This window comes from Rhinatrema bivittatum, chromosome 10 (assembly GCF_901001135.1).
Source record: "Rhinatrema bivittatum chromosome 10, aRhiBiv1.1, whole genome shotgun sequence".
Classification (NCBI taxonomy): Eukaryota; Metazoa; Chordata; class Amphibia; order Gymnophiona; family Rhinatrematidae; genus Rhinatrema; species Rhinatrema bivittatum.
The window spans coordinates 24,040,635-24,063,668 of NC_042624.1; the positions used below are offsets into that span (position 1 = coordinate 24,040,635).

At 48.1% G+C, this 23,034-nt stretch overlaps 1 protein-coding gene across 1 annotated transcript in view; it reads left to right on the forward strand.

The window, feature by feature from the left end:
• The window catches only part of IVNS1ABP (influenza virus NS1A binding protein), a 107,273-nt gene that overhangs the window by 77,065 nt on the left and 7,174 nt on the right, over positions 1-23,034 (forward strand). The window contains exons 12-14 of the mRNA XM_029618367.1: positions 7,219-7,345; positions 12,269-12,400; positions 12,552-12,725. Coding sequence (XP_029474227.1) covers positions 7,219-7,345; positions 12,269-12,400; positions 12,552-12,725 — 433 coding nt within the window. The remainder of the gene's footprint in view (positions 1-7,218; positions 7,346-12,268; positions 12,401-12,551; positions 12,726-23,034) is intronic.

Sequence of the window (23,034 nt, forward strand, 5' to 3'; positions counted from 1 at the left end):
GGTTTATAGATATGTAAAGTGAAACACATCCAAGTGGAGTCAATATTGTTCAACAGAGAATGGATTAACATGATTTTGTAACAAATTCTATATTTAACTGGAAGCCAGTGTAATTTGTGCAGAATAGGTGAGATGTGATGTTTTAATGGAGTACCGGTAAGAAGTCTAGCTGCCGAGTTCAGTATCAGTTGTAAAGGCTTAATAGTAGAATCAGGCAATCCCAAATATAAGCCGTTACAATAGTCTTGACCAGACAGAATCAGTGCTTGAAGCACTGAGCGATAATCATGAAAAAATAAAAGGGGACGCAATCTTTTTAGAACATGCAATTTGAAAAACGAAGTTTTAACCACTTTTGAAATGTGTTGCTTTAGTGATAAGTTAGTATCTACCCATACACCAAGGTTACGTGCTAATTTAGTAACCTGTCTGGTTTCAGTACCTATGGTTAAGCAAGTTGGTGAGGCGTTGGTAGGGTTGGATATAAAGCTTAAACACAGAAGCTCTGTTTTCTTTTTATTGAGCTTTAGACGGTTATGAGCCATCCATTGCTCAATTGTACTGATATAAAGTTGGATCAGAGAAAAAGTATCTGCCCAGGATGACTTATACGGAACAAATAGCTGAATATCGTCAGCATAAAGTTTGAACTGAACATTCAATGCAGATAGAATTTGGCACAAAGGTAAAAGATAAATATTGAACAATATTGGAGACAACGAGGAGCCCTGAGGAACACCGGTTGATTGGGCATATTTTTGAGAAGAGGTGCCTAAATTAATTTGGCAGATGCGGTTTGAGAGAGAGCTTCTGAACCAGCTCAAAACTGTCGATTTGATACCTATAAGTTGTAGAGCAGACAATAGTAATTTATGGTCCAGCGTATCAAATGCTGCTGAGATATCTAATAAAATGACTACATAATCCGTATAAGAATCGAAACCTCTCAGGAAGGTGTCAAAAGAGGATAGTAGTAAAGTCTCAGTGGAATGTCCCTTCCTGAACCCATGCTGACTCGGATGGAGTATGTCATGCTCTGATAAATAATCTTTTAGCTGGTATAAGACTACCAATTCCAAAATTTTTGCTAATGAGCATAAGGTGGCGATAGGTCTCAAGTTAGAGAAATCCATAAATGGAAGTTTTTTGTTCTTTAAAATAGGCAATATTGAAGTTTGTTTTAATGAGTCAGGGAACTTGCCAGAGTCCAAAGATTGATTAAGAAGTAGGCATAAGTAGTCAGGGTATTTTTCAACAATACTTTTTAGAAGAGTACCTGAACAAGGATTTAATGGCGAGTTAGAAACTTTTTGCTTGCCAACAATATTCTGAATGGACTTTGAAGTAATAGGATAGAACTCGGTCCATTCCGAAATTGCTAGTTGTTGCTTGTAACTAGGATATGGTAAGGTAGCAAATTCCTTGGATATAGTTTCTGTTTTATTTTGAAAAAAATTTGATATTTGTTCACAGATTTCGTTTGTGATTTCAGGGAGTACGTTTGCATGATCAGCTGTTAAAGATTGTACTAAGTTAAACAATATAGTAGGATTGTTATTTGCAGTTGCTATTTTATCAGCATAATATCTTTTCCTTACTAAGTTAACCTCTTTTTTGTAACATTTTAGCGTGTTATGAAAGACACGCAGTGTTTCAGAGTTTTTCTGTTTTGACCAGAGACGCTCCTTCTTCCTTAAAGCAGTTTTCATCATTCGTAGAGAATTATTATACCAAGGAAAATTTGCTTTATTGTAAGGTTTCTTCAGAATTATAGTTCTAAAAGGGGCCACAGCATCTAATGTCTTAGAGATAGCTGAGTTCCAGTTTTCAAGGGATTTGTCCACATTCTCTGCAAGATCATAAGGTATGTTCTCGGCAAATGTATTTAGAAAGGAGTCTACTACTATAGGTTTCCTTCTTTTGGTTTGTTTAACCGCATCATTTGGAGGGTGTTTTTGCATAATAGAGGTCGAAAAGGAAATGAGATGGTGATCTGACCAAGGAACCGGTTGAATTTTTAAATCAGCCGAAGATATGTTCAAATATGAGAAGTTATAGAATATTAGATCTAAAGTGTTTCCTTTTTTATGAGTAGGCTCAGCGACAGGTTGAGTCCAGCCTAAACCAGCCATAGCATCTAAAAAGGATGTAATTGTCGTAGTTGTGGATGAAGGCTCATTATTTATCTGTAAATTGAAGTCACCTATCAAAATAGTTTCTGTTAGGTTTAGGGGCAAAGAGGAGACCAATTCTAGAAATATAGATAAATGTGTATTTAACGTTTTTGGAGGACAATAAACTAAGATCACATTTAAACAGTTGGTAGATATTATTAAAAATTCAAAGGGATCACTTTCGTGAATTAGTTTCCTGATAGGTTTGTGAGATGTTTTAATAAAGGCTAGCACACCCCCACCTCTGCGTTTGGCTCGCACTGTTGAAAAGGCGCAATAGTTGTTAGGACAAATACTGTTCACTATCACTGAATCTGACTCCGTAAGCCAAGATTCAGTTATGAGTAAGCAGTCTGGGTCTTTGTCTTTCAAGAGGTCCATAAAAATAGGAGACTTCTGCCTAATAGATTGAGCATTACAATACATAAAAGTTAATACTGGCAGTATTACAGTGGACAATATCGTACTTAATGAGATAGGAATTACCGAGCGTCTATGACTATATACTTGCCTGGTGTGACATTTGTTTTGATTGAGCAGAGGGGCATATCTGCCATAACCTAATACTGTAGGTATCTCCATTTTCCTTTCTCCACTCAAGCACAAACTACAGCGCAACGTATCAAAGCTAACTCAGAAGCTAATGAAGGGGCTAACAAAGGGGCGTGCCCCTTTGTCTTGCTCCTTCGTCGTGCGACGCCTCTGGCGTCGCGGCGCATTTAAGCAGCCCAGGAGTCCCCTGAAGATGACGTAGTGGGTGGGCGGAGCCAATCAGGCTGGCGGCTGTGCAGCGCGGGATCTCTTTCTCTCTCTCTCGCCTTCGACAGCATGGTCCAAAACAAGACTCACAAGGATGCCCTTCAAGGGAACCCTCCTGTTCGGAAGCGAACTAGAGAAGTTAGCCAACAAATGGGGTGAATCCCCACTACCGCGGCTACCGGAGGACAGGGATAAGAGAAACCAGCGACCCTTCCCCCGAACTTCTAGGGGCAGAGGATCACAGCACTTCAACCCATACAGAAGCACATATCAAGCATCAAGCGGCTCGCTCCGCAGGCAGGAGCCAGTCCTTTCGGAACAAGAACAACAAAAGGGGAGCCGGCTCTGGGCCAGGTCCCAGCTGCACCCCACAATGAAAATCAGCCGACCCGTCCAAAGGAAGAAGCCATAGGGGGCAGACTTGCCCTATTCTACCAAAGATGGGTCGAGATAACTTCGGACAAGTGGGTCCTAGCCATCATTTGAGAGGGATATTATCTGGATTTCCATCACATCCCTCTGGACAAGTTTGTGGAATCCCCCTGCCAGGACCCCTCTAAGAGGACGGTAGTGGAAGCTACACTGACCAAATTATTCGCCTTAGAGGCTATAACACCGGTGCACCCACAACAAATACTGGACACTATAAAAGCTTTCCCGGACACCGATTAATTCTATTCAGCCAGATTCTACCACTTCCACATATAAAAATGTTATTACTAATGTAAATACCTATACCTAATGTTATTCTCTCCCTTTTCTTCTCTCCTCCCAGTTCTATTACCTTGTTATTTGTAACTGCTTCCTTCTACACAAATAGGTTATTGAATTGTTCACTGTACACCCCTGTTATATGTAAACCGGCATGATGTGTTTGCAACATGAATGCCGGTATATAAAAATTTTAAATAAATAAAATAAATAAATCTATTTTATCATTCCCAAGAAAGAAGGGACGTTCTGGCCCATCCTGGACCTCGTCGGTCAACCGCCACCTGAAGATTCCTCGCTTCCGCATGGAAACCCTACGCTCGGTCATATGGGCGATACAACCGGGAGAATTTCTTACATCCCTGGATCTGTCGGAAGCCTACCTGCACATTCCGGTCCATCAAGAGCATCAGCGTTTTCTACGCTTCATGATCCTGGGCCATCACTACCAGTTCCGGGCACTACCATTCGGGTTAGCTACAGCACCCCAGATGTTCACCAAAATCATGGTGGTAGTGGCAGCAACACTGAGGAAGGAAGGAATCTTCGTATATCCTTACCTGGACAATTAGCTGATCAGGGTGAAATCCCCATAGAAAAGTCACCAGGGAACCAACAGAGTCAAAACTCTACTGGAGAGCCTCGGGTGGGTGGTCAACACAAATAAGAGCTGTTGGCAGCCCTCCCAATCCCTAGAATACCTGGGAGTTTGGTTTGACACCAAACAAGACAAGGTCATCCTGACACAGACGAGATCAAAACTGATGACCCAGTTCCCTGTACGTACCCGGTTCAGTCCAGATGGTGGGTTATGTCCCCTGTCCAGCAGATGGAGTCAGACAAAGCTTCGGAGCGTGCTGCCTTATAAACCAGTGCACCCTCTGCTACTCTCCAGTATCTTTCTGACTCCAGCAGATAGGAGCAGGGGAACCTCTGTTTCCCCAGTACATTGTGAGTGCTTGTTTTCTCCTCTTTCTACTATTAAGCTTCTTTAGATGGATCAAGTCCTCTAGATTAAAACTGTAAAAAAATTTTTTTTTTAAAACTTGCAAACAGATCTTTCCCTCTCTTTGTTTGTTTTTTTTTTTCCTTCAGCTGTACAGGGTAAGTTTGTGTACTTTTTTGGTCTTTTCAGGTTATTTCCCTTTACAGCTCGACTGGGGGGTACATGTTGGAGGTTTTAACCTCTCTCCCCCCACCGCGTCCCGACCCACGGCCCCGAGACGTGCATTCCTCGGGGCTGCTAACTGCAGAGAGGTCACATTCCTCTGCGGCGCCTGTGGAGCTCCCAGGGTCGGTGTGAGAGAGTAAGCGGAGGCTCTTCCCGCGGCACTGCCTGTCTTTTCCTCGCGGCTCCCCTCTCCTCTTCCCGGTCATGCCGAGGGCCTTCAGATGTTCAGCGTGCGGGGAAACCAGTTCGAGGCTCTCCCGCGAGGGGATTTGCATGAGGTGCCTCCCTGGGGGGGGAGGGCACCTAACAGTTGGCGGTATGTTCAGTCTCACACGTCCAAACGTGCTCACACAGGCAGAGGCAGGCCCCGATCCCGCTTAGCGCGGGAACGGCGGGCATTTTGGATGCAGAGCCGGCGGGCCCGGCTCCCCCAGAGGACGCATCAGACGATAGTTCTACGCTTTTTCCACCTGTCTTAACACAGTTTCTCCTCTGGAGCCCATCTTGCCTGTGGGGGATTCCTTGTTTTTGCCTCCCTCCGGCCCATCCCCGTTTTCTACAGACTTTGTGCTTCTTATGCACAATGCCTATCTGGCAGGATGTCCCAGCCTCTGGATCCTGTCACTGGGCCTCCGCCTCCCAAAGTCTTTGACGGCTGATCCTCCTCCCGTGGGAGTCCCCCGGGGAGTAGGGGCCCCAGGTGTGGGGGTCCCTCAGGGGTCCTCTAGGGTGCATCTGGTTCTCCCCCCTGTTGGGGAAGTGGATCCGGTGCCAGACCCGGACCTGGATGATCTCCAGGATCCCCTGCTTGCTTCACAGATGGAAGGGGACGACCCTAGAGTGTTGCGGATTTTCCAGAGAGACGAGTTGGACACCCTTATCCCACATATATCCTACAAGAATTGGCCAGTGAGCCCCCTCTGGATCTGCCTGGTCCCACTCCGGGGAAGAAGGGAGACCCCATGCTGGCGGGCTCCGCCCTCCGACCAGGTCCTTTCCTACTCATCCTACCTTTCTCCAGCTGTTGGCTAAGGAATGGGACTCGCCCGAAGCCTCTCTCAAGGTCAGCAGGGCAATGGAAAAACTGTACCCTCTCCCTGAGGACTTCCTAGAGCTGCTTAAGGTCCCGAAGGTAACTCCGCGGTTTCGACACTCACAAAGCAAACTATTCCAGTGATGGGAGGCACAGCACTACGGGATCTACAAGACAGAAAGCTAGATGTCTATCTCAAAAGGGTGTTTGAGGTTTCCGCGCTGGGAGTCCGGGTAACCTTCTGTAGCTCGCTGGCGCAAAGAGCAGGACTTCGCTGGGTGCAGCAGCTCCTCACTTCACAAGAGCTACCACCAGAGGAAGCTCGTCAGGCTGACCGTTTGGAGGCCGTTATTACCTACGGAGCAGGTGGCCCTGTATGACTTCCGAGTTCTGGCCAGATCAATGGTATCAGCAGTCTTGGCCCGACGTCTTCTCTGGCTCCGCAACTGGTTGGCAGATTCCTCCTCCAAGACACAGTTGGGCTCTCTCCCCTTTAAAGGGAAATTCCTTTTTGGGGACGATCTGGACCAGATCATCAAATCTCTCGGAGAGAACATGGTACATAGACTCCCGGAAGATCGGCCGCGAACCACCAAGATCGTTCAATGCCTCCATAGGCTGGTTCTGCGATCAACGCCGCTTCCGCACCACTAGACAGGCGATCCCTAGGACACCTCTTCCTGTTCTCAGTCTTGGTCCCGTTCTTTTCGAGGCCGCAGACCGGCAAGGGACGGGATGGTACAAGGGGCATCCTCCAAATCTCCACAATGATGCCAGACTAGCCGACTCCCAGGATTGGGGGACAGATTTCTCTATTCTACGAAGAGTGGGTTCGGATCACGTCGGATCAATGGGTCCTCGATATTCTAAGGCACGGCTACGCATTGGACATTGCTCGTCCCCCAAGAGACAGATTCCTCTTCTCTCCTTGCGGGTCACCCCAAAGCTGCTCATTGTGCGACACTCTCGACAGACTCCTAGCTCTCGGGGCAATCATCCCAGTGCCCCCCATGGAAGTGGGCTCCGGCCATTATTCAGTCTACTTTGTGGTCTCCAAGAAGGAGGGATCCTTCCACCCAATTCTGGATCTCAAGTTGGTCAACGAGTCGCTCAGAAATCAGAAATGCCATGCTGGGTGAGACCAAGGTCTATTGAGCTCAGCATCCTATCTTTGACAATAACTAGTCCAGGTCACAAATACCAAGCTGATCCCTAAAAGGAGACTTTACTTGTTAACTCGCTCCCAGGGACAGCTATGGCATTCTGTAGTGTATTTGACTGGTTTTTTTTCATGTATTCCTATACTATGTTTAAGGCACTTGAGTTTTGGCATGTCTGTGAATTCTAAAATTATATTTAACATTTTCCAGGGTCAACTGTATGTTGTGGGTGGATCCAATGGCCATTCAGATGATCTGAGCTGTGGGGAAATGTATGATCCAAGTGCAGATGACTGGACTCCTGTTCCAGAATTGAGGACCAATCGCTGCAATGCAGGTAGATTGAAAGCTTTGTATCAGCTGTATTTATAATTGAAGAAAATTATATATTGAAACAGTTTCTTATTAACATATAGTGCATACCAAGGGGAAACTGATTTTTTAGATCTGTATATGCTGATTCTCCAAGAAATGTGGTGACGATCCCAACAATTGGGTGACCTCTGTATGCACCCAAATCAGTCCAGACTCCTGGGTTTTGCCTTCCTACCAGGGAATAGAGATGAGAGTTTCACGGACACTGTACATAACCCCAGTGTGCCACCTGCAGTCCCTCAGTATTTCTCTGTCTCCAGCAGATGGTAGATGGTGTTCCCTGTACATACCAGGATCAATCCAGACTGCTGGGTTTTGCTCCCCCCATCTAGCAGATGGAGACAGATGTTTTAAAACAAAACTCCGTCTTCCCTGCACGTACCAGGATCAGTCCAGACAGTGGGTTATCTCCCCCTTCCAGCAGATGGAGTTAGATAGAATTTTGAAGGATGCTTCCTTATAAGGTAGTGCACCCAGTATTCCCTGTATGTACCAGGATCAGTGCAGACAGTGGGGTTATCTTCTCCTTCCAGCAGATGGAGTCAGAGAGAACTTTGAAGGATGCTTCCTTATAAGGCAGTGCACCCTCTACTAATCCTCAGTATTCCCTGTATGTACCAGGATCAGTGCAGACAGTGGGGTTATCTTCTCCTTCCAGCAGATGGAGTCAGAGAGAACTTTGAAGGATGCTTCCTTATAAGGCAGTGCACCCTCTACTAATCCTCAGTATTCCCTGTATGTACCAGGATCAGTGCAGACAGTGGGTTATGTCCCCCTTCCAGCAGATGGAGTCAGATAGAACTTTGAAGGATGCTTCCTTATAAGGTAGTGCACCCTCTACTAATCCTCAGTATTCCCTTGACTCCAGCAGATGACAGTGGTGGCTTTCGTTTCCCACTGAGATGACTAGAAAGCTATTTTAGAAATTTTCTCTATTTTCCTCAGCTTTCCTTTCTTTTGGATGGATCATGTCTAATTAAAAACAAAAAAAATCTTTGAATTTAGAATTTTCTGAGGGAATTATTTTGGAGAGCTTTCCTGTAGCTTCCGCTCCTGTTTTAATGGGAGCATTCTATAGCTTGCAGGCAGTACTATTTGCAGCTCTCCCCATCCCTCCCATTTCTGTTGTCGGGGTAAGTTTGTTTTTTATTTCCTTTTGACAGGTTATTTCCTCACTCCGGGGTGCAAGTCGGTGGTGCATGCTGGTGGGTCCAGCCTCTCCCCCCCCCCCCCCCCCCCCCTTGGTCGCCTTTGACCCGCGGCCCCGCGAAGTCACATTCCCCAGGGCTGCCGATCACCAGGAAGCTCCATTCCCCAGTGGTCCCTGCATATTTTGGGCGCGGGGAGGGGGGGGGGTGCGACAGTGCTCTGGGACTGAGCCCGACGCACGTGGCTTTGACGGATCTTCCTTCCCCCGCTTCTGCCCTCCCTACCCCTGCCACGCGACATGCCGCGATTTTCGGCATGCACCGCGTGTGGTCGGCCTGGGGGTCGCTGCTCCAAGGAGGGACTATGTACCGACTGCCTCCCCGGTGGGGAGGTCAGCTCAAGGCGGAGGACGATACAGATGCGCGTGGTCAGGACCACGCTTACAGACAGCGACCTGCCCTGTTCCCGCGGAGCACGGGAACGGCGACCATCTTGTCACAGGAACAAGCTGCCTCCAGTGCCTCTGAGGAGGATGTGGAGGCCTCATTTTCGGTCCTACTGCTGGTTCTGGAACCAGTACGGGCACCAGAGTTTCTGCTGCCATCGGGGGATCCTCGGACCTCACTGGTCCCACCATCTTTCTCATCAGAATTCGTGGTCCTAATGTATAATGCGTTCCTGGCCCGGATGGCTCGACCTGTGGATCTCATCCCTGGACCTTCCCTCCCCTAAGCTGGCACGGTCAGATCCTGCCCCCAGGGGGAGCCCCCCCACCAGAATCTCGGCCCCCCGGAGTGGGGACGGCAGGCCCGACCCAGGCTCTTCCTGGATCTTCTGGAGGGGGATCCCACGGGGCATGGGGGGGACCCGGATTTGGCCAGCGATGACCCGCTCCTGGCGGCTCAGATGGAGGGTGACGACCCTCTGCTCCTGTGCATTTTCCAGATGGAAGAGCTGGAGGATCTGATTCCACATATCCTGCAGGAGCTGGACATTGATGCACCGCCTGATCTTCCAGGACCCGAATCCACGGCAAAGAAGGGGGACCCTGTTCTGGTGGGGCTCCGTCTGCCGTCAAGAGCATTTCCCACCCATCCTACATTCCTGCAGTTGCTTTCTAGGGAATGGGACTCACCAGAAGCCACACTCAAGGTCAGCAGGGCCATGGAAAAAGCTTTATCCACTACCTGAAGATTTTCTGGATCTACTTAAGGTCCCGACAGTTGATTCTGCGGTCTCGGCGGTCACCAAACGCACCACCATCCTGGTGATGGGGGACACGGCCCTGCGGGATCTCCAGGACAGGAAGCTGGAGGTGTACCTCAAGAGAGTGTTTGAAGCGTCGGCGCTGGAAGTGCGGGTAACCATCTGCAGCTCTCTGGCTCAGAGCTGGGCTTTGATGGGTACAACAGCTTCTCACGTCGCAGGATCTGCCCCCGGAGGAGATGTGCCAGGCGGACAGGTTGGAGGCCGTGATTGCCTATGGGGCGAACGCCCCGTACGACTTGCTCCGGGTCCTCGTCAGATCGATGGTGGCGGCGGTCTCGGCTCGACACCTCCTTTGGCTTCGGAACTGGTTGGCAGATACCTCCTCCAAGTCTCGTCTAGGTTCACTCCCATTTAAAGGGTAAGTTCCTAAGGCGCAAGGGCTATTAGGAGAAGGTCATCTCCACCTTGCTGCGGGCCCAGAAACGGTCGACTTCCCTGGCGTACGTGCGTATCTGGAACGTGCTTGAATCTGTTCGTGCGGAGTCGGGTATCTCAGCGCACTCCGACCCCGATCTCGTTAGTCCTCTCTTCTCCAAGAAGGTCTCTCCAAGGGTCTCGTTCTCTGCGCGTACAGGTCTCCCCTCTCAGCTCTCTCCTGGGTCGGGTAGAAGATCATCATTGAGCGGGCCACCCGGATGTGATTTGGTGCTTGAAGGGTGTCAAGCATCTATGTCCAACTTCTCGGCCGCTTGCCCGTCTTGGAGTTTTAATCTGGTCTTTCGGGCCCTCTGTGCGGCTCTGTTCGAACCTCTCCGTCGCGCTACCTTGAAAGCTCTTATGCTTAAGACTGTCTTTTTGGTCTCTATCTCTTCTGCTCGTCGGATCTCGGAGATCCAAGCACTGTCCTTTCGGGAACCTTTTTTGTGATTTTCCGATTCCAGGGTATCCCTCATGATGGGCCCTTCCTTCTTAGTGAAGGTTCTTCTAACCTCCATGTCAACCAGTCTGCAGAACTCCCTGCGTTTTCCCCTGCGACTGGGGACGATCTCCGTAAACTTGATGCCATACGGGTTCTACTTCGCTATCTCCCGGTTACTAATGGCTTTCAGGTCTCGGTCCATCCTTTGTCCTCTGGAGTCGACTCAATCTGGGTAAGCCGGCTTCTAAGACCACTATAGTGCGGTGGTTGAAGGAAGCGATCTCCTCGGCCTATCTTTGTCAAAGTCGGGCGGTTCCCGAGGGCCTCACGCCTCATCCACTGCGTTCTTAAGCTACTTCCTGTGCGGACAGTCAATCGGTCTCTCCGCAGGAGATTTGCAGTGCTGCCACTTGGACGTCCTTGCATACTTTTGCTCGGCACTACTGCCTGGATGTGCAAGCTCCGCTTCTTGGTTCTTTTGGGCTACAAGTGCTTCGAGCGGGACTGACTGGGCCCCACTCGGTTTAGGGAAGCTTTGGTACATCCCACAGTCTGGACTGATCCGGGTACATACAGGGAAAGGAAAATTAGTTCTTACTTGTTAATTTTCGTTCCTGTAGTACCACGGATCAGTCCAGACGCCCTTCCCTGTCTGTCCTCTCGAAGCTTGTTTCTCTTGCAGATTCGTAGATTTCCATACATCTTTTTTGTGCATGAATACTGAGCAAATATACTGGAAGCCTTGGTTGCTCAGCATCAAGTATATGCAAGAGCGGTTAGTCATACCATATCTCTTACATTGTTTTACATCTGCTCCATTGAGCTTTCTGGTTGCTTGCTTGATCCTATTCTGGTTTTGTTGTTTTCTGCTTTGACAATGGTTATACTGAAGGGTTACAGGATAGGCTCTGTCCTCATATAGGATATCCTTTTAGTCTGTCTCCACCTGCTGGACTGTGGTACCACGGATCAGTCTGGACTGATCCGTGGTACCACAGGAACAAAAATTAACAGGTAAGAACTAATTTTCCTATATACGCTGCTCCGTCTCCATCTACTGGTAGAGGTGCATAACCCATTTGCTCTGGGTTCATCTGACTGTCCTAAAGAAAAGGAAATTATCAAGTAAGTAGTAATTTCTAAATTTAGATCAAATTTTCATCTTTTCATTGAAGTCTGACACACCTGCTTTGTTACCAAAGAACTCTTGTGCTGCACAACCCCTAGTGATTTTCTCAATTGAGGGTGCATCATAATTCATTAGTCTGGCTACAACTGTAGGCCCAGGCAAATTTTGCTCCTCCCATTCGATGCTTATGTGTTCATCATTGATGAGCATTGAGCAAAGGTTTCAAAGCATCATTGTCTAACCTCCATTGATGCTTGATAATGGGAACAGGGAAATACTTGCAGCAGCCATGCAGACGGGAGCTCACTAGATGTTCAGCAGTTTTATTTCATTGTTAGTGCATATTTCATGAGTGGGAAAATGTTTAAAGAAATTTGGCAGTGAAAACTTGGTATAGCATTAGAAGGATTGATCAACTTTGTGTAAGAACTTTATGTTCACTGATTTGATGGAAAAACTAACAAATTTCTTGTTCATAGGGGTGTGTGCTCTGAATGGGAAGTTGTTTGTTGTTGGTGGCTCTGATCCATATGGTCAAAAAGGACTAAAGAATTGTGACCTCTTCGATCCTGTGACAAGATCCTGGACAAGCAGCACTCCTCTCAACATTCGTAAGTTGCCAGACTCCTTTTAGGAAGTTTTAGCAAAATAAATCAGATTTAATCACATCTGATACTGAAATAATTTACCTGTAGAAATTATGAATTCATGGGATTACAGATGGTAGTGTTACCTTACCACCTCTAGGTATTTTTATTGTAGGTCGACATCAGTCAGCAGTCTGTGAGCTTGGTGGGTATTTGTACATCATTGGGGGAGCAGAGTCCTGGAATTGTCTGAATACAGTGGAACGCTATAATCCAGATAACAATACCTGGACATTGATTGCACCCATGAATGTGGCCAGACGTGGCGCAGGAGTAGCTGTCTATGATGGTAAGTATTTGAAATCTTACATATTGTTCTCCTAGGACAAGCAGGATGGTAATTCTCACACATGGGTCACATCAGATGGGAGTTCTGACGTGGAAAATTTATGTCAAAGTTTCTAGAACTTTGAGTATGCCCTATACCATGCATCCACTCGGAATCCCTTTTCAATCTCTTCTTTTCCATGGAGCTACAGTATTGTGGTTGAATGAGCCTTGTATTTTTGGACCTTCTTGCCAATTTCATTCTGAATCCATCTGTTTACATTAAAGAAAAGGAAATAATCAGGTAAGTAGTAATTTCTCATTTCATGTGTTCTTTTTGTGGTCATCTGTTTTTGCTGTACCAGCAATCAACGCCAGGCCCCTCTCATGCCTCCCTTTAGCATCTGTGGCTTTTTACGTTTTTGGTAAGTTTCCTTTTGTGGTGTTAACCCCCCGGGGTGGCAGTGCAGTCAGTCGCCATCGAGCTTGATATAACATTCCTTACTTTCGTCCTGTCATGGCTGTGTCCAGGTTTAAGCAGTGCCCGACAGCCTTGTCCATCACGGCTCCCATGATGACTGTATCCTCTGCCTCTGGACATTGCATGACATATGGGGTTGCTGCAAATGCACCCAAATGACCCCAAAAGGAGGTTGGCTTCGACTTGATAAGATGGAGCATATCTTCGGGTTGAAGAAGTCCAAGCCATTGGCATTGAGGGACCCAGAGCCGCACCAATAGACACAGACATCGGTGAGACTCAGTGCCATCAGCTGATAGGTGCACCAGAGACAGAACATCGTCTAACTCCTTCAGGCCGAGGAAGTTGGGTTCCTTTCCTCGGTACCGGGGAGGAGCTGTGTTGAGCATCGAGGGGAGCCGAAGAAGCATCTGTCCCCATCAACGCTTGGTGCTGGGCACAGGGATGTGCCAGCTTAATGCTGTGATGACCCTGCAGCGAGGATAGCCAGTACTCCACTGATGCCAGGGATGCATCACGGACTCCATCTGTCCTGATGCCAACTACAATCCTCTGTTCCCTGTACGTACCAGGATCAGTCCAGGACACCTGGGTTGTGACTCCGCACCAGTAGATGGAGACAGAGCAAAACTTGTCGGAGTGAGACATCTGCGGCCATTGCAGTCGTCCTTACTATCCCGCTGGAAGCCGGTTTCGGAGGAGTTTCACCTACCGCTTCCACTCGGGGGCCAGGCGAGATCCAGCCTGTACTGGTGGCTCGATTCCAAGCATCTGACCTGTTGAGTGTCCCTTCTAGTACCCAATTGGACGGTGGTGACCACGGATGCCAGTCTCTCCGGCTGGGGAGCAGTTTGCCTAGGAAAGTCGATCCAGGGGCTATGGTCAGCGTCTCAAGCCCAGTGGTCTATCAACCGTCTAGAGACCAGAGCGGTCCGTCTGGCTCTGCAAGCCTTCCTACCGTTGGTGCGGGGAAAGGCGGTCCGAGTATTATCGGACAACGCAACCACCGTGGCCTACATCAATCGTCAAGGCGGGACGAGAAGTCCACTGGTGGCACAGGAGGCGCAGCTCTTGATGGCCTGGTCGGAACAAAGTCTCAGCAACATCGCAGCGTCTCACATTGCCGGGGTCGACAACATCCAGCATAGCGGCCTCTCCCATAGCTAGGATAGAGAACATCCAGGCGGATTTCCTCAGTCGCAACTGGCTGGACCCCAGAGAGTGGGAGCTCGCGGGGGAAGCATTCCAGCTCATCTGTGCCCGATGGGGCACTCCCGCAGTCGATCTGATGGCAATTTTCAAGAATGCGAAAGCTCCTCGTTTCTTTGCTCGACGTCGGGAGACGGCAGCAAAGGGAGTGGACGCTCTAGCATTGCCGTGGCCAACCGACATGTTGCTCTAAGTGTTTCCTCCATGACCTCTTATAGGCAGGGTGTTACGACGAATCGAGGTTCACCCGGTAGACGTGGTAGTGGTCGCGCCCGAATGGCTGCGGCGCCCGTGGTTTGCAGATCTTCTAAATCTGGTGGTTGAGGAACCACTTCGTTTTCCGGATCTTCTACACCAGGGGCCCATTTGTTTCGACCAGGTAGATCGCTTTTGTCTAGCGGCATGGCTTTTGAGAGGCAACGGTTGAGATCCAAGGTTTATGCGGAGACAGTGGTATCCACTCTTCTGCGTTCTTGTAAGGCATCGACGTCGTTGTCTTATGTGCGGGTCTGGAAGGTGTTTGAATCCTGGTGTCTTGGGCACGATGTGCCTACGCATGCGGCCGTCTCGGATATCCTTCTTTTCCTACAGGACGGTTTGTCTAAAGGCCTGTCATGTAGTTCTTTGCGGGTGCAAGTAGTGGCTCTGGGGTCCTTGCGAGGACGGATTCAGGGGGCGCACCCGGATGTAGTGCAGTTTCTTCGGGGGGTGAGGCATTTACGTCCTCCGTTTCGGCAGCCTTGTCCGTCCTGGAATTTGAATGTGGTCCTTAAGGCATTTTGTGCGGCACCTTTCGAACCTATTCGCAAAGTCACCTTAAAGGATTTAACTCTGAAGGTAGTGTTTTTGGTGGCTATTGCCTCGGCGCTGCGGATTTCGGAGCTTCAGGCTCGTGTCGAGAGCCTTTCTTGAGGATTTCGGAGTTGGGGGTCTCGTTGCGTACGGTTCCCTCATTTTTACCCAAGGTGGTGTTCCACGTGAACCAGACGATCGAGCTACCATCATTTTTGCAGTTAGATGGTTTGGATCCCATGGCTAAGGATCTTCGTAAGTTGGATGTGCGACGCGTGCTACTGCACTATCTGGAAGTGACCAATGCCTTCAGGGTGTCCGACCATCTGTTCGTTCTCTGGAGTGGACCTAGGCGGGGTAATGCGGCTTCCAAGACTACCATTGCTCGTTGGTTGAAGGATGCCATCCGATCAGCCTATCTTTTGCAGGGGCGGTCGCTACCCTCTGGGTTGCAGGCCCATTCTACTCGCTCACAGGCCACTTCCTGGGCGGAATGTCACCATATTCCTACAGAGGAGATCTGTAGGGCGGCCACCTGGAAATCTTTGCATACGTTTGCCCGGCACTATCGTCTGGATGTCTACGCTCCAGGACCGGCGGGGTTTGGAGCGGGAGTGCTCAGAGCGGGCCTCTCCGGCTCCCAACCCAAGTAAGGTAAGCTCTGGTACATCCCAGGAGTCTGGACTGATCCGGATACGTACAGGGGAAAGAAAATTGGTTCTTACTTGATAATTTTCGTTCCTGTAGTACCATGGATCAGTCCAGAGTCCCACCCTGTTGTGATGCTGATGCCGGGAGAGGTGGCGTTGTCTGTGTGTTCGTCTATTCCTCAATCAGAATGAGATGATGTTCGGTACCTCGGGTTCTGTTCCCAGTTGGGGGGTTGTTCACTGGTATCAAGGTTATTGTTTTCTATAGTTAGTTGAAGATGTTTATTGGTTTGTTCTGCTTTGACATTAAGTAATACTGCCAGACTGTAGGTGGCACCAGCCTAGATATAGGCGGAGTTTTGGTTTGTAAACTTCTGTCTCCATCTGCTAGAGGGGGGGGCAAAACCCAGGAGTCTGGACTGATCCATGGTACTACAGGAACGAAAATTATCAGGTAAGAACCAATTTTCTTTTACCAACACAGGTTTCCCTGTAAGTACCCGGATCAGTCCAGACAGTGGGTTGAGCCTCAAACACAACAGGTGTCTTTTCTCAGGATGGCACCAATGCCCTTCGAGGGACCACAGCCTCCCCCTGCCAGCATGGTGGTTTTGACAGGTTCCGTGGAGGAGGAAGCTGGATGAAGGCCGAGTGCCCAGGGCCCCATCTCTGGTCGATGACAGTGGGGGATGAGGAGGCTTATTACCCCTGGGGGGATGATTCAACGGAGGTCTCCGATAATACTTCCAGTAGTCTTCCTTCAGACCCATCTCCAATGGAGGAGCTAAAGGAGGTCACCGCCTGAGAACCTTACCTTCGCAGAGTTTATCCGGTTGATGACAGAGACCATCCCCTTTCAGTTGCTAACTGAAGGAGAATGCCAGGCACAAAAATGCTTGAGATCCTCCAGTTCATGGGACCTCCTAAGTAGGTTGTGGCGGTCACAGTGCACAACATCCTTAAGGAGTTGCTGTTGAGGATCTGGGAATACCTCCTCACGGTGCCTTTCGTAAACAAGAACGCAGATGCGGTTTATCTCGTGCAGAAGGTTGCCGGAATCGACCAGCATCAGCTGTCCCACCAATCAGTGGTAGATGAATCCATTGTCGAGAGCCAAGTGTTCTAGGACCCATTCCTCAGCGTCCCAAGGGAAGGATCACAGAGCAATGGACACTTTTGGGAGGATGGTCTTTCAGGGAGCTAGGCTCATTGACCGCAAAGCTTCCAACCAGCTGGACATACTTGTGGTACATCTGGAAGCAGCTGCCTCAACAGCAGCAGAACCACCCTCATGTCGCTGGTGCATAAGGGCCTGGAATGTGGCAGAGTGACCTACGATTTTTCAAAATGGCATCAGGGGTCTCTGTAGCTGGAATTGGTGCCTGCAGAATGGCATGGCTGCGGGCTTCAGATCTCAGATCAGAGGTGCAGGCAACTTTGAGCCTTTTGGATGAGCTTCTTTGAAGGACCTAATGTTGAAGACTATTTTTCTGGTTGCGATTTGCTCAGCTAGACGGATTTCAGAGCTTCAGGCTCTATCTTGTTGCGATCCTTTTTTGCATATTACTAATGTCAGTGTGTCCTTGCATATGGTGCCTTCATTTTTACCAAGTGGTTTCTGCCTTCCATGTGAATCAGACAGTTGAATTGCAGGGCTTCCCGGAATGGTCTAGAGATTCGGCGGAGGTTTAGAGATCTCCATCTTTTGGATGTGCATCACACTCTGTTACGTTATTTGAAGGTCACTAATTCCTTTCGGCGATTGGACCATCTTTTTGTGGTGTTTGATGAAGCGAAGAAAGGAGAGAAAGCTTCCAAAGCTACTTAGGCTTGTTGGTTGAAAGAAGCTGTTTGGGTCAAGCCATTCTGACAGGAAAAAGATCTAGGCATCATAGTGGATAATACTTTGAAATCGTCAGCAGTGTGCTGCAGCAGTCAAAAAAAAGCAAACAATGTTAGGAATTATTATGAAGGGAATGATTAATAAAACGGAAAATGTCATAATGCCTCTGTATCGCTCCATGGTGAGATAGCACTTTGAATACTATATACAGTTCTGGTTGCCACATCTCAAAAAAGATATAGTTGAGATGGAGGAAGTACAGAGAAGGGCAACTATAATGATTTATTTATTTTATTTGTTTTATATAGCGTGAATCTGAGCCATGTTCTTAAAATTTTTTCAATAAAATGTATAAGATTTCTAAAGTCCCGCTAATATGTTTAGAGCTTTGTTAAATTGATTTAAAATAGATATGTAGAAGTTGATTGCAAATTCATAAGTCTTTTACATGTTTGGATATTTGGGTAAAGTGAGAGACTACGTTACCTTCAAATGTATTGTCATGTTGGTTACCTGCACAGAATACCACCCATAACATGCAGTCCCTAGTTCTGGGTCAGCCACATCCCTGGCAGATTTTCTCAGGCTTCTGTGGCTAGTTTCAGCAGGTTCTCAGAAAGGGGTAGATATTGCTACCATGGTCTCCTCTTTGGGAAAAGCTTACCATCTTTAATTTTCAGCTGTTGTATGCTTGTTTAGGTCTGTTAGCAGGTGGCAGTATCTTTTGTTTCCAGTAGATTCCATTAAGATTGTGAAGGACCTGCTAGGATCCACATAGGAACAAGGGGAATTTCATTTTTCTAAGGTGGACATCTTGCCTATGTGTTGTGTTGTCCACAGAGAATACCGTTGCAAGTAATCAACTTTTTCTTTACCGCCAGCAAATAGAGTAGCATTCCCTTTCCTCTGAAGTCAGGTTCTGGCCTGATGAAAAAGAACGATGTTGAAAAATCTGTGAACTTCTGGGACAATAAACATAAGGGTATGGTCTCTGGCTCTTCTTTACTCTCCATTTGCTTCCCTCCCTCTGCTGGCCAGTGTAGGTTCAATCTAAAAATAAAGTGTAAAAAAAACCCCCACAGCTGTTAACTGTGAAGCAGTAATTGAGCAGCCACTTGGAGCTAGACAGCTTGGACCAGATGGCAGGACTTGGTCCCATTCCCTTTGCCACCATGGTGAGTAGTTAGGAAATGCACCAGTGACCTGCATTGTGTGGTACCAGGAACTGGCAGCTGTTAACAGACTTGTTCAAAGGTGGGACCCTGGTGCAATGCACAGTTGTCAGGACTACAGACAGCGGCGATTTCATGCCGGTCAGTTGTTCCTGCTGGCATGATGTCATTTGCCATAGGAATGACAGCCATCATGTGGAGCTGCTTGTCCACAAAGTATGAAAATGGGGCCTCCTGTTTTGATTCCTATCTTCACATGTGAGGGGGCAAGGAAATAAGCACTTTTCCAGGGTAGCTCACAGGGCCTTTGAGTGTTCTATATCTGCCCCTGAATTTGTTTCAATTTTATACCAGGCTTTCTGCCTCATTTCTTGGTTCTTCCCAGGCACATTGTATTGGAGAAAATTTTTAAAAAATTCTCAGTGGGAAGCTGAAACTTAGAGGAATTCTGGGAGAATTCAAAGGAAGGCAAAATTTCTTTAAAGGTTGGAAATTCTTCAGTGATCCACCTAGTTTAAAATAAATAAGTTGCCCCCTTGATGGTGCTTTGAGAGCATTAGGTATTACAGAAGACCAGACTTAGGAAAGGTGTTGTAGAGGAGCTTATAATAGGCATGAGGAAGCCCCTGAACCAGGTGGTAAAAGAATTGGTAATGGTGGAATGGGATTTGCAACCTACTTGCATTGGGCACAGCAGGTGCAGACTTGGAGGAGACAATGTAGCTGGAAGTGGGTGCAGCCTTTCTGGGCAGATGCTGCTTATGATTTTATTAGGGTGCCTGTGCTGAACATGGCCATAATGGTAGCCATAACTGAGTAATTGTCAACTTCCAAGGTGTGTGTCGTTAGACTTCCTTTAAGGGAAAACTCTCTTTGGGGAGGATTTTGGGAAGTTGATCAAGGACTTGGAAGTTTGTCTCCCAGCAATATCCAATAAAAGTTGGGGGACTCTTGGTCCGGAGTTGCAAGTAGGCAGCCACTTACTTGTTTTACTGGAAGTGAGTCCAGATTTCTTCAGATCCGTGTTCTGTATGTCATGAGAAAGTTAAACGTTAGAATTTTCCAGGTTAAGTCAGATGCTTTCATAATATCACCATGCTGCTCTTGTCTAAAGAGGGAGGTGGCCTAGGCTATTTGAAAGTGGTGATCCAGTAATGGAATAGGAGCGATGTCAAAGAAGGGAAGGATACCTTCGAGCCCATTTTAGCCTTGAAGCATGTCAAAAGATCGAGTGTCGATTTTCCCGATAACGTCATGGTGATGAGGCAGGGAGAGTTTTATTATCCCTGAATGTAACAGAAGCCTATTTTCATATTCTTCAAGGGACACTTCCAGTTCTGGACATTACCATTTGGCTTGGCTATGGCAACAAGAACTTTCTCAAAAGAGATGGTGATAGGGTCAGCAACTTTGCTCCAGGAGGGAGTTTTAGTACACTCTAAACCTAGACAACTGGTTGACCCAGATGTTAATGGAAAATTGGAAATCCACCATCTAAATAGATTCTGCAGGACCTGGTCTGGATGTGGCATATTTTGCCAAGAGCCCACTCATGTAGTATCTGGGAGCCTGCTTCAAAATGAGGAATGGTTGGGTAAACATAATGGTAGGAAGGATTCTGAAGATTCAGGACAGTGTGCATAATCCAATGGAACCAGAGTTCCAGAGTCTGGGGATATCTTGTCTTGGGCTCAGTAGCAACAGCCCTGGACCTAGTAACCTGGGCTTGGGTACAAATATAGCTATAGCAGAAATCCCTTCCTGTTTCAATGGTGTTATGTAAGTTGTTGTACAAGACTCCCTCTTCCAGCAGAAACCAGATCCAGCTTCATAGGTGGTTGAGGATACAAGTGTTCTCATTCTCCAGTGTGTGTGGGGGGGGGGGGGGGGGTACTCACATGTGCTCTTGGCAGTGCACATAGCAGGAGTAAAGAATATCCAAGCAGACGTTTTGAGTTGGCATACACTAGACCCAGGAGAGTATAAGCTTTCAAAAGAGGCTGCTTCCCTGATTACTCCCAGATGGAAGAGGCCAATTATGGACCTGATGGCAACCAGGAGAAATGCCAAAGTGGAAAAGCTCTTCAGTCAAAGGAGAGAAGAAAGCACAGAGTTTTGATGTATTGGCACAACTCTGGCCAGCTCTCATTTGTTTCCATCATGGCTTTGTGGTTTGATCTTGCAAAAGATTGCCAGAATCTGGAACCTGTTGGTCTTGGTAGCACCAGATGTCTTAGATATTCCTGGTTTGCAGTTATGAAAATTGAGGGAGAATTTCTTTAAGCTTCCTGAGAGATTTCTTGGTGCAAGGACCAGTAGTGTGTGAAGATCCAGCTTCATTCTATCTTATGGCTAAAGCTGAGAGAACCATGGATTTAGGAAAGGCAATTCTAATATGGTTTCCATGTTTATAGGCTTGAAAGAAATCCACTTCCCTAGCATATGGAGTGTGGAGGATTTTTGAAGATAGGGTGATTTCTCCTTTGAAAGCATCAATGGGTACAAATCTTAATCTTTTTGCAGGAAAGTCTGGAGAAAAGACTAGCACTTAATTCTCTAAAGGTACAAGTTGCAGGTATCTGCAGCAGGAGTCATTTTCAGGGTTTGTCTGAAGGTTTCACATTTCCTAAGGGGGTGAAGCATTTCATTGTCTTTGAGATGTGAATTTGGTCCTCATGGCTCTCCTTGAGTGCCTTTTAAGGAAGCACCTCTGAAAATTCTTCATGGTCCCATCCTTTTTTTTTACCTAAGCTGCCAGATGGTTTTCCTATCATCCTTCCTAATGACTTCCACTGATTATATGTTCAGAGTCTAATGATATTTGAAAGTGATCAGCTCCTTTAAGAGATCACCCATTCTCACAGGACAAGCAGGATGGTTGTCCTCACAAATGGGTGACATCGAGGATGGAGCCCACCACGGAAAACTTCTGTCAAAGTTTAAACAGAACTTTGACTGGCCCCTACTGGGCATGCCCAGCAAGGCACTGACCCTGCAGCCAGCAGGGGTCTCCCTTCAGTCTTCTTTTTTCCGCGCAGCAGTTGCCACGCGGTGAAAGGAGCTCTCTAACCACGTTCCTGACAGGAATTTGGAAGTTAATTTCCTAAGAAAATTTGCCCCTCAGGGGTCTCCCTTCGACAAATTTTTAGTCATCTTACGGAACCCGGTAAGTTTTTTGCCTTTTTTTCCATCGACTACCGTCGATTTTGGCCCTTGAGGCCTGTTGGCACTTACCGATCCCCAGCCTAAATTTTGGCTTCAGGCCATGGCAACGGGGTTCCGCCGTTGTCCGGATTGTACCCGGACTATGTCCATCACAGACCCCCACAGGGTTTGTGTAATGTGTTTGGGTAGTGAGCATGATGTCCTGACTTGCACCAAATGTGCCTTAATGACACCCAAGGGTCGCAAAGCCAGGATGGAGAAGATGGGGCTCCTCTTCCATGCACCCACCCCAACGCCATCGATAGCATCGATGTCATCGGAACCGGCACCGTCGAAGTTGTACCATCATCGTCAACCCTCCGGTGACCGTCCGCCATCGATCGCTTCTCGGCCGTCGACTCCCGTCCCTTCCCTGGATGGGCGAGGGGATCGGAAGGAAAAGCACCGCCATCGACGGCACAAGTCTCGGCCTGTCGAGGATCCACAGCCATCGACCTCTGCTCAAGCCGAGCCACCGACAAAGAAGCCGCGAACAGACCGGACACCCTCCACGTCTCGTTCGCCGGCATCGAGGAAACCCTCACCCTCCCGGGGTGCGGGGGCCGTGATCCCACCGGTTACGGTGGTCCCTCCGGCCCTGCCTCAGCCTCCCTCTCCTGTCGAGCCGGGTATGGTTACCCCTGGTCTCCGGGCAGAACTGGACCGGCTGGTCCAGGAGGCCATCGAGAAAGCGATGAAGAAATTGCAACCTCCATCGGCACCGTCTCCGGCACCGGTTCCAGTGCCGCCATCGGCACCGGCTTCGCCACCGAGGAGGGAACCGACCACCGAGCCGTTGATACAAGCGCTAGCACCGCTACTGAGTCGCATGGAGGCGCTCATGACGGCCCTTCCATCGGTGATTCCAGTACCATCGACAACACCACCGTCTCCGACTGGATTTTCATCGGCAGGAGAAACACCGTTCCGGATTCCCCCTTCCGGGGTGGTTCCATCGGTGCCTTCTGGTATATCTCCAC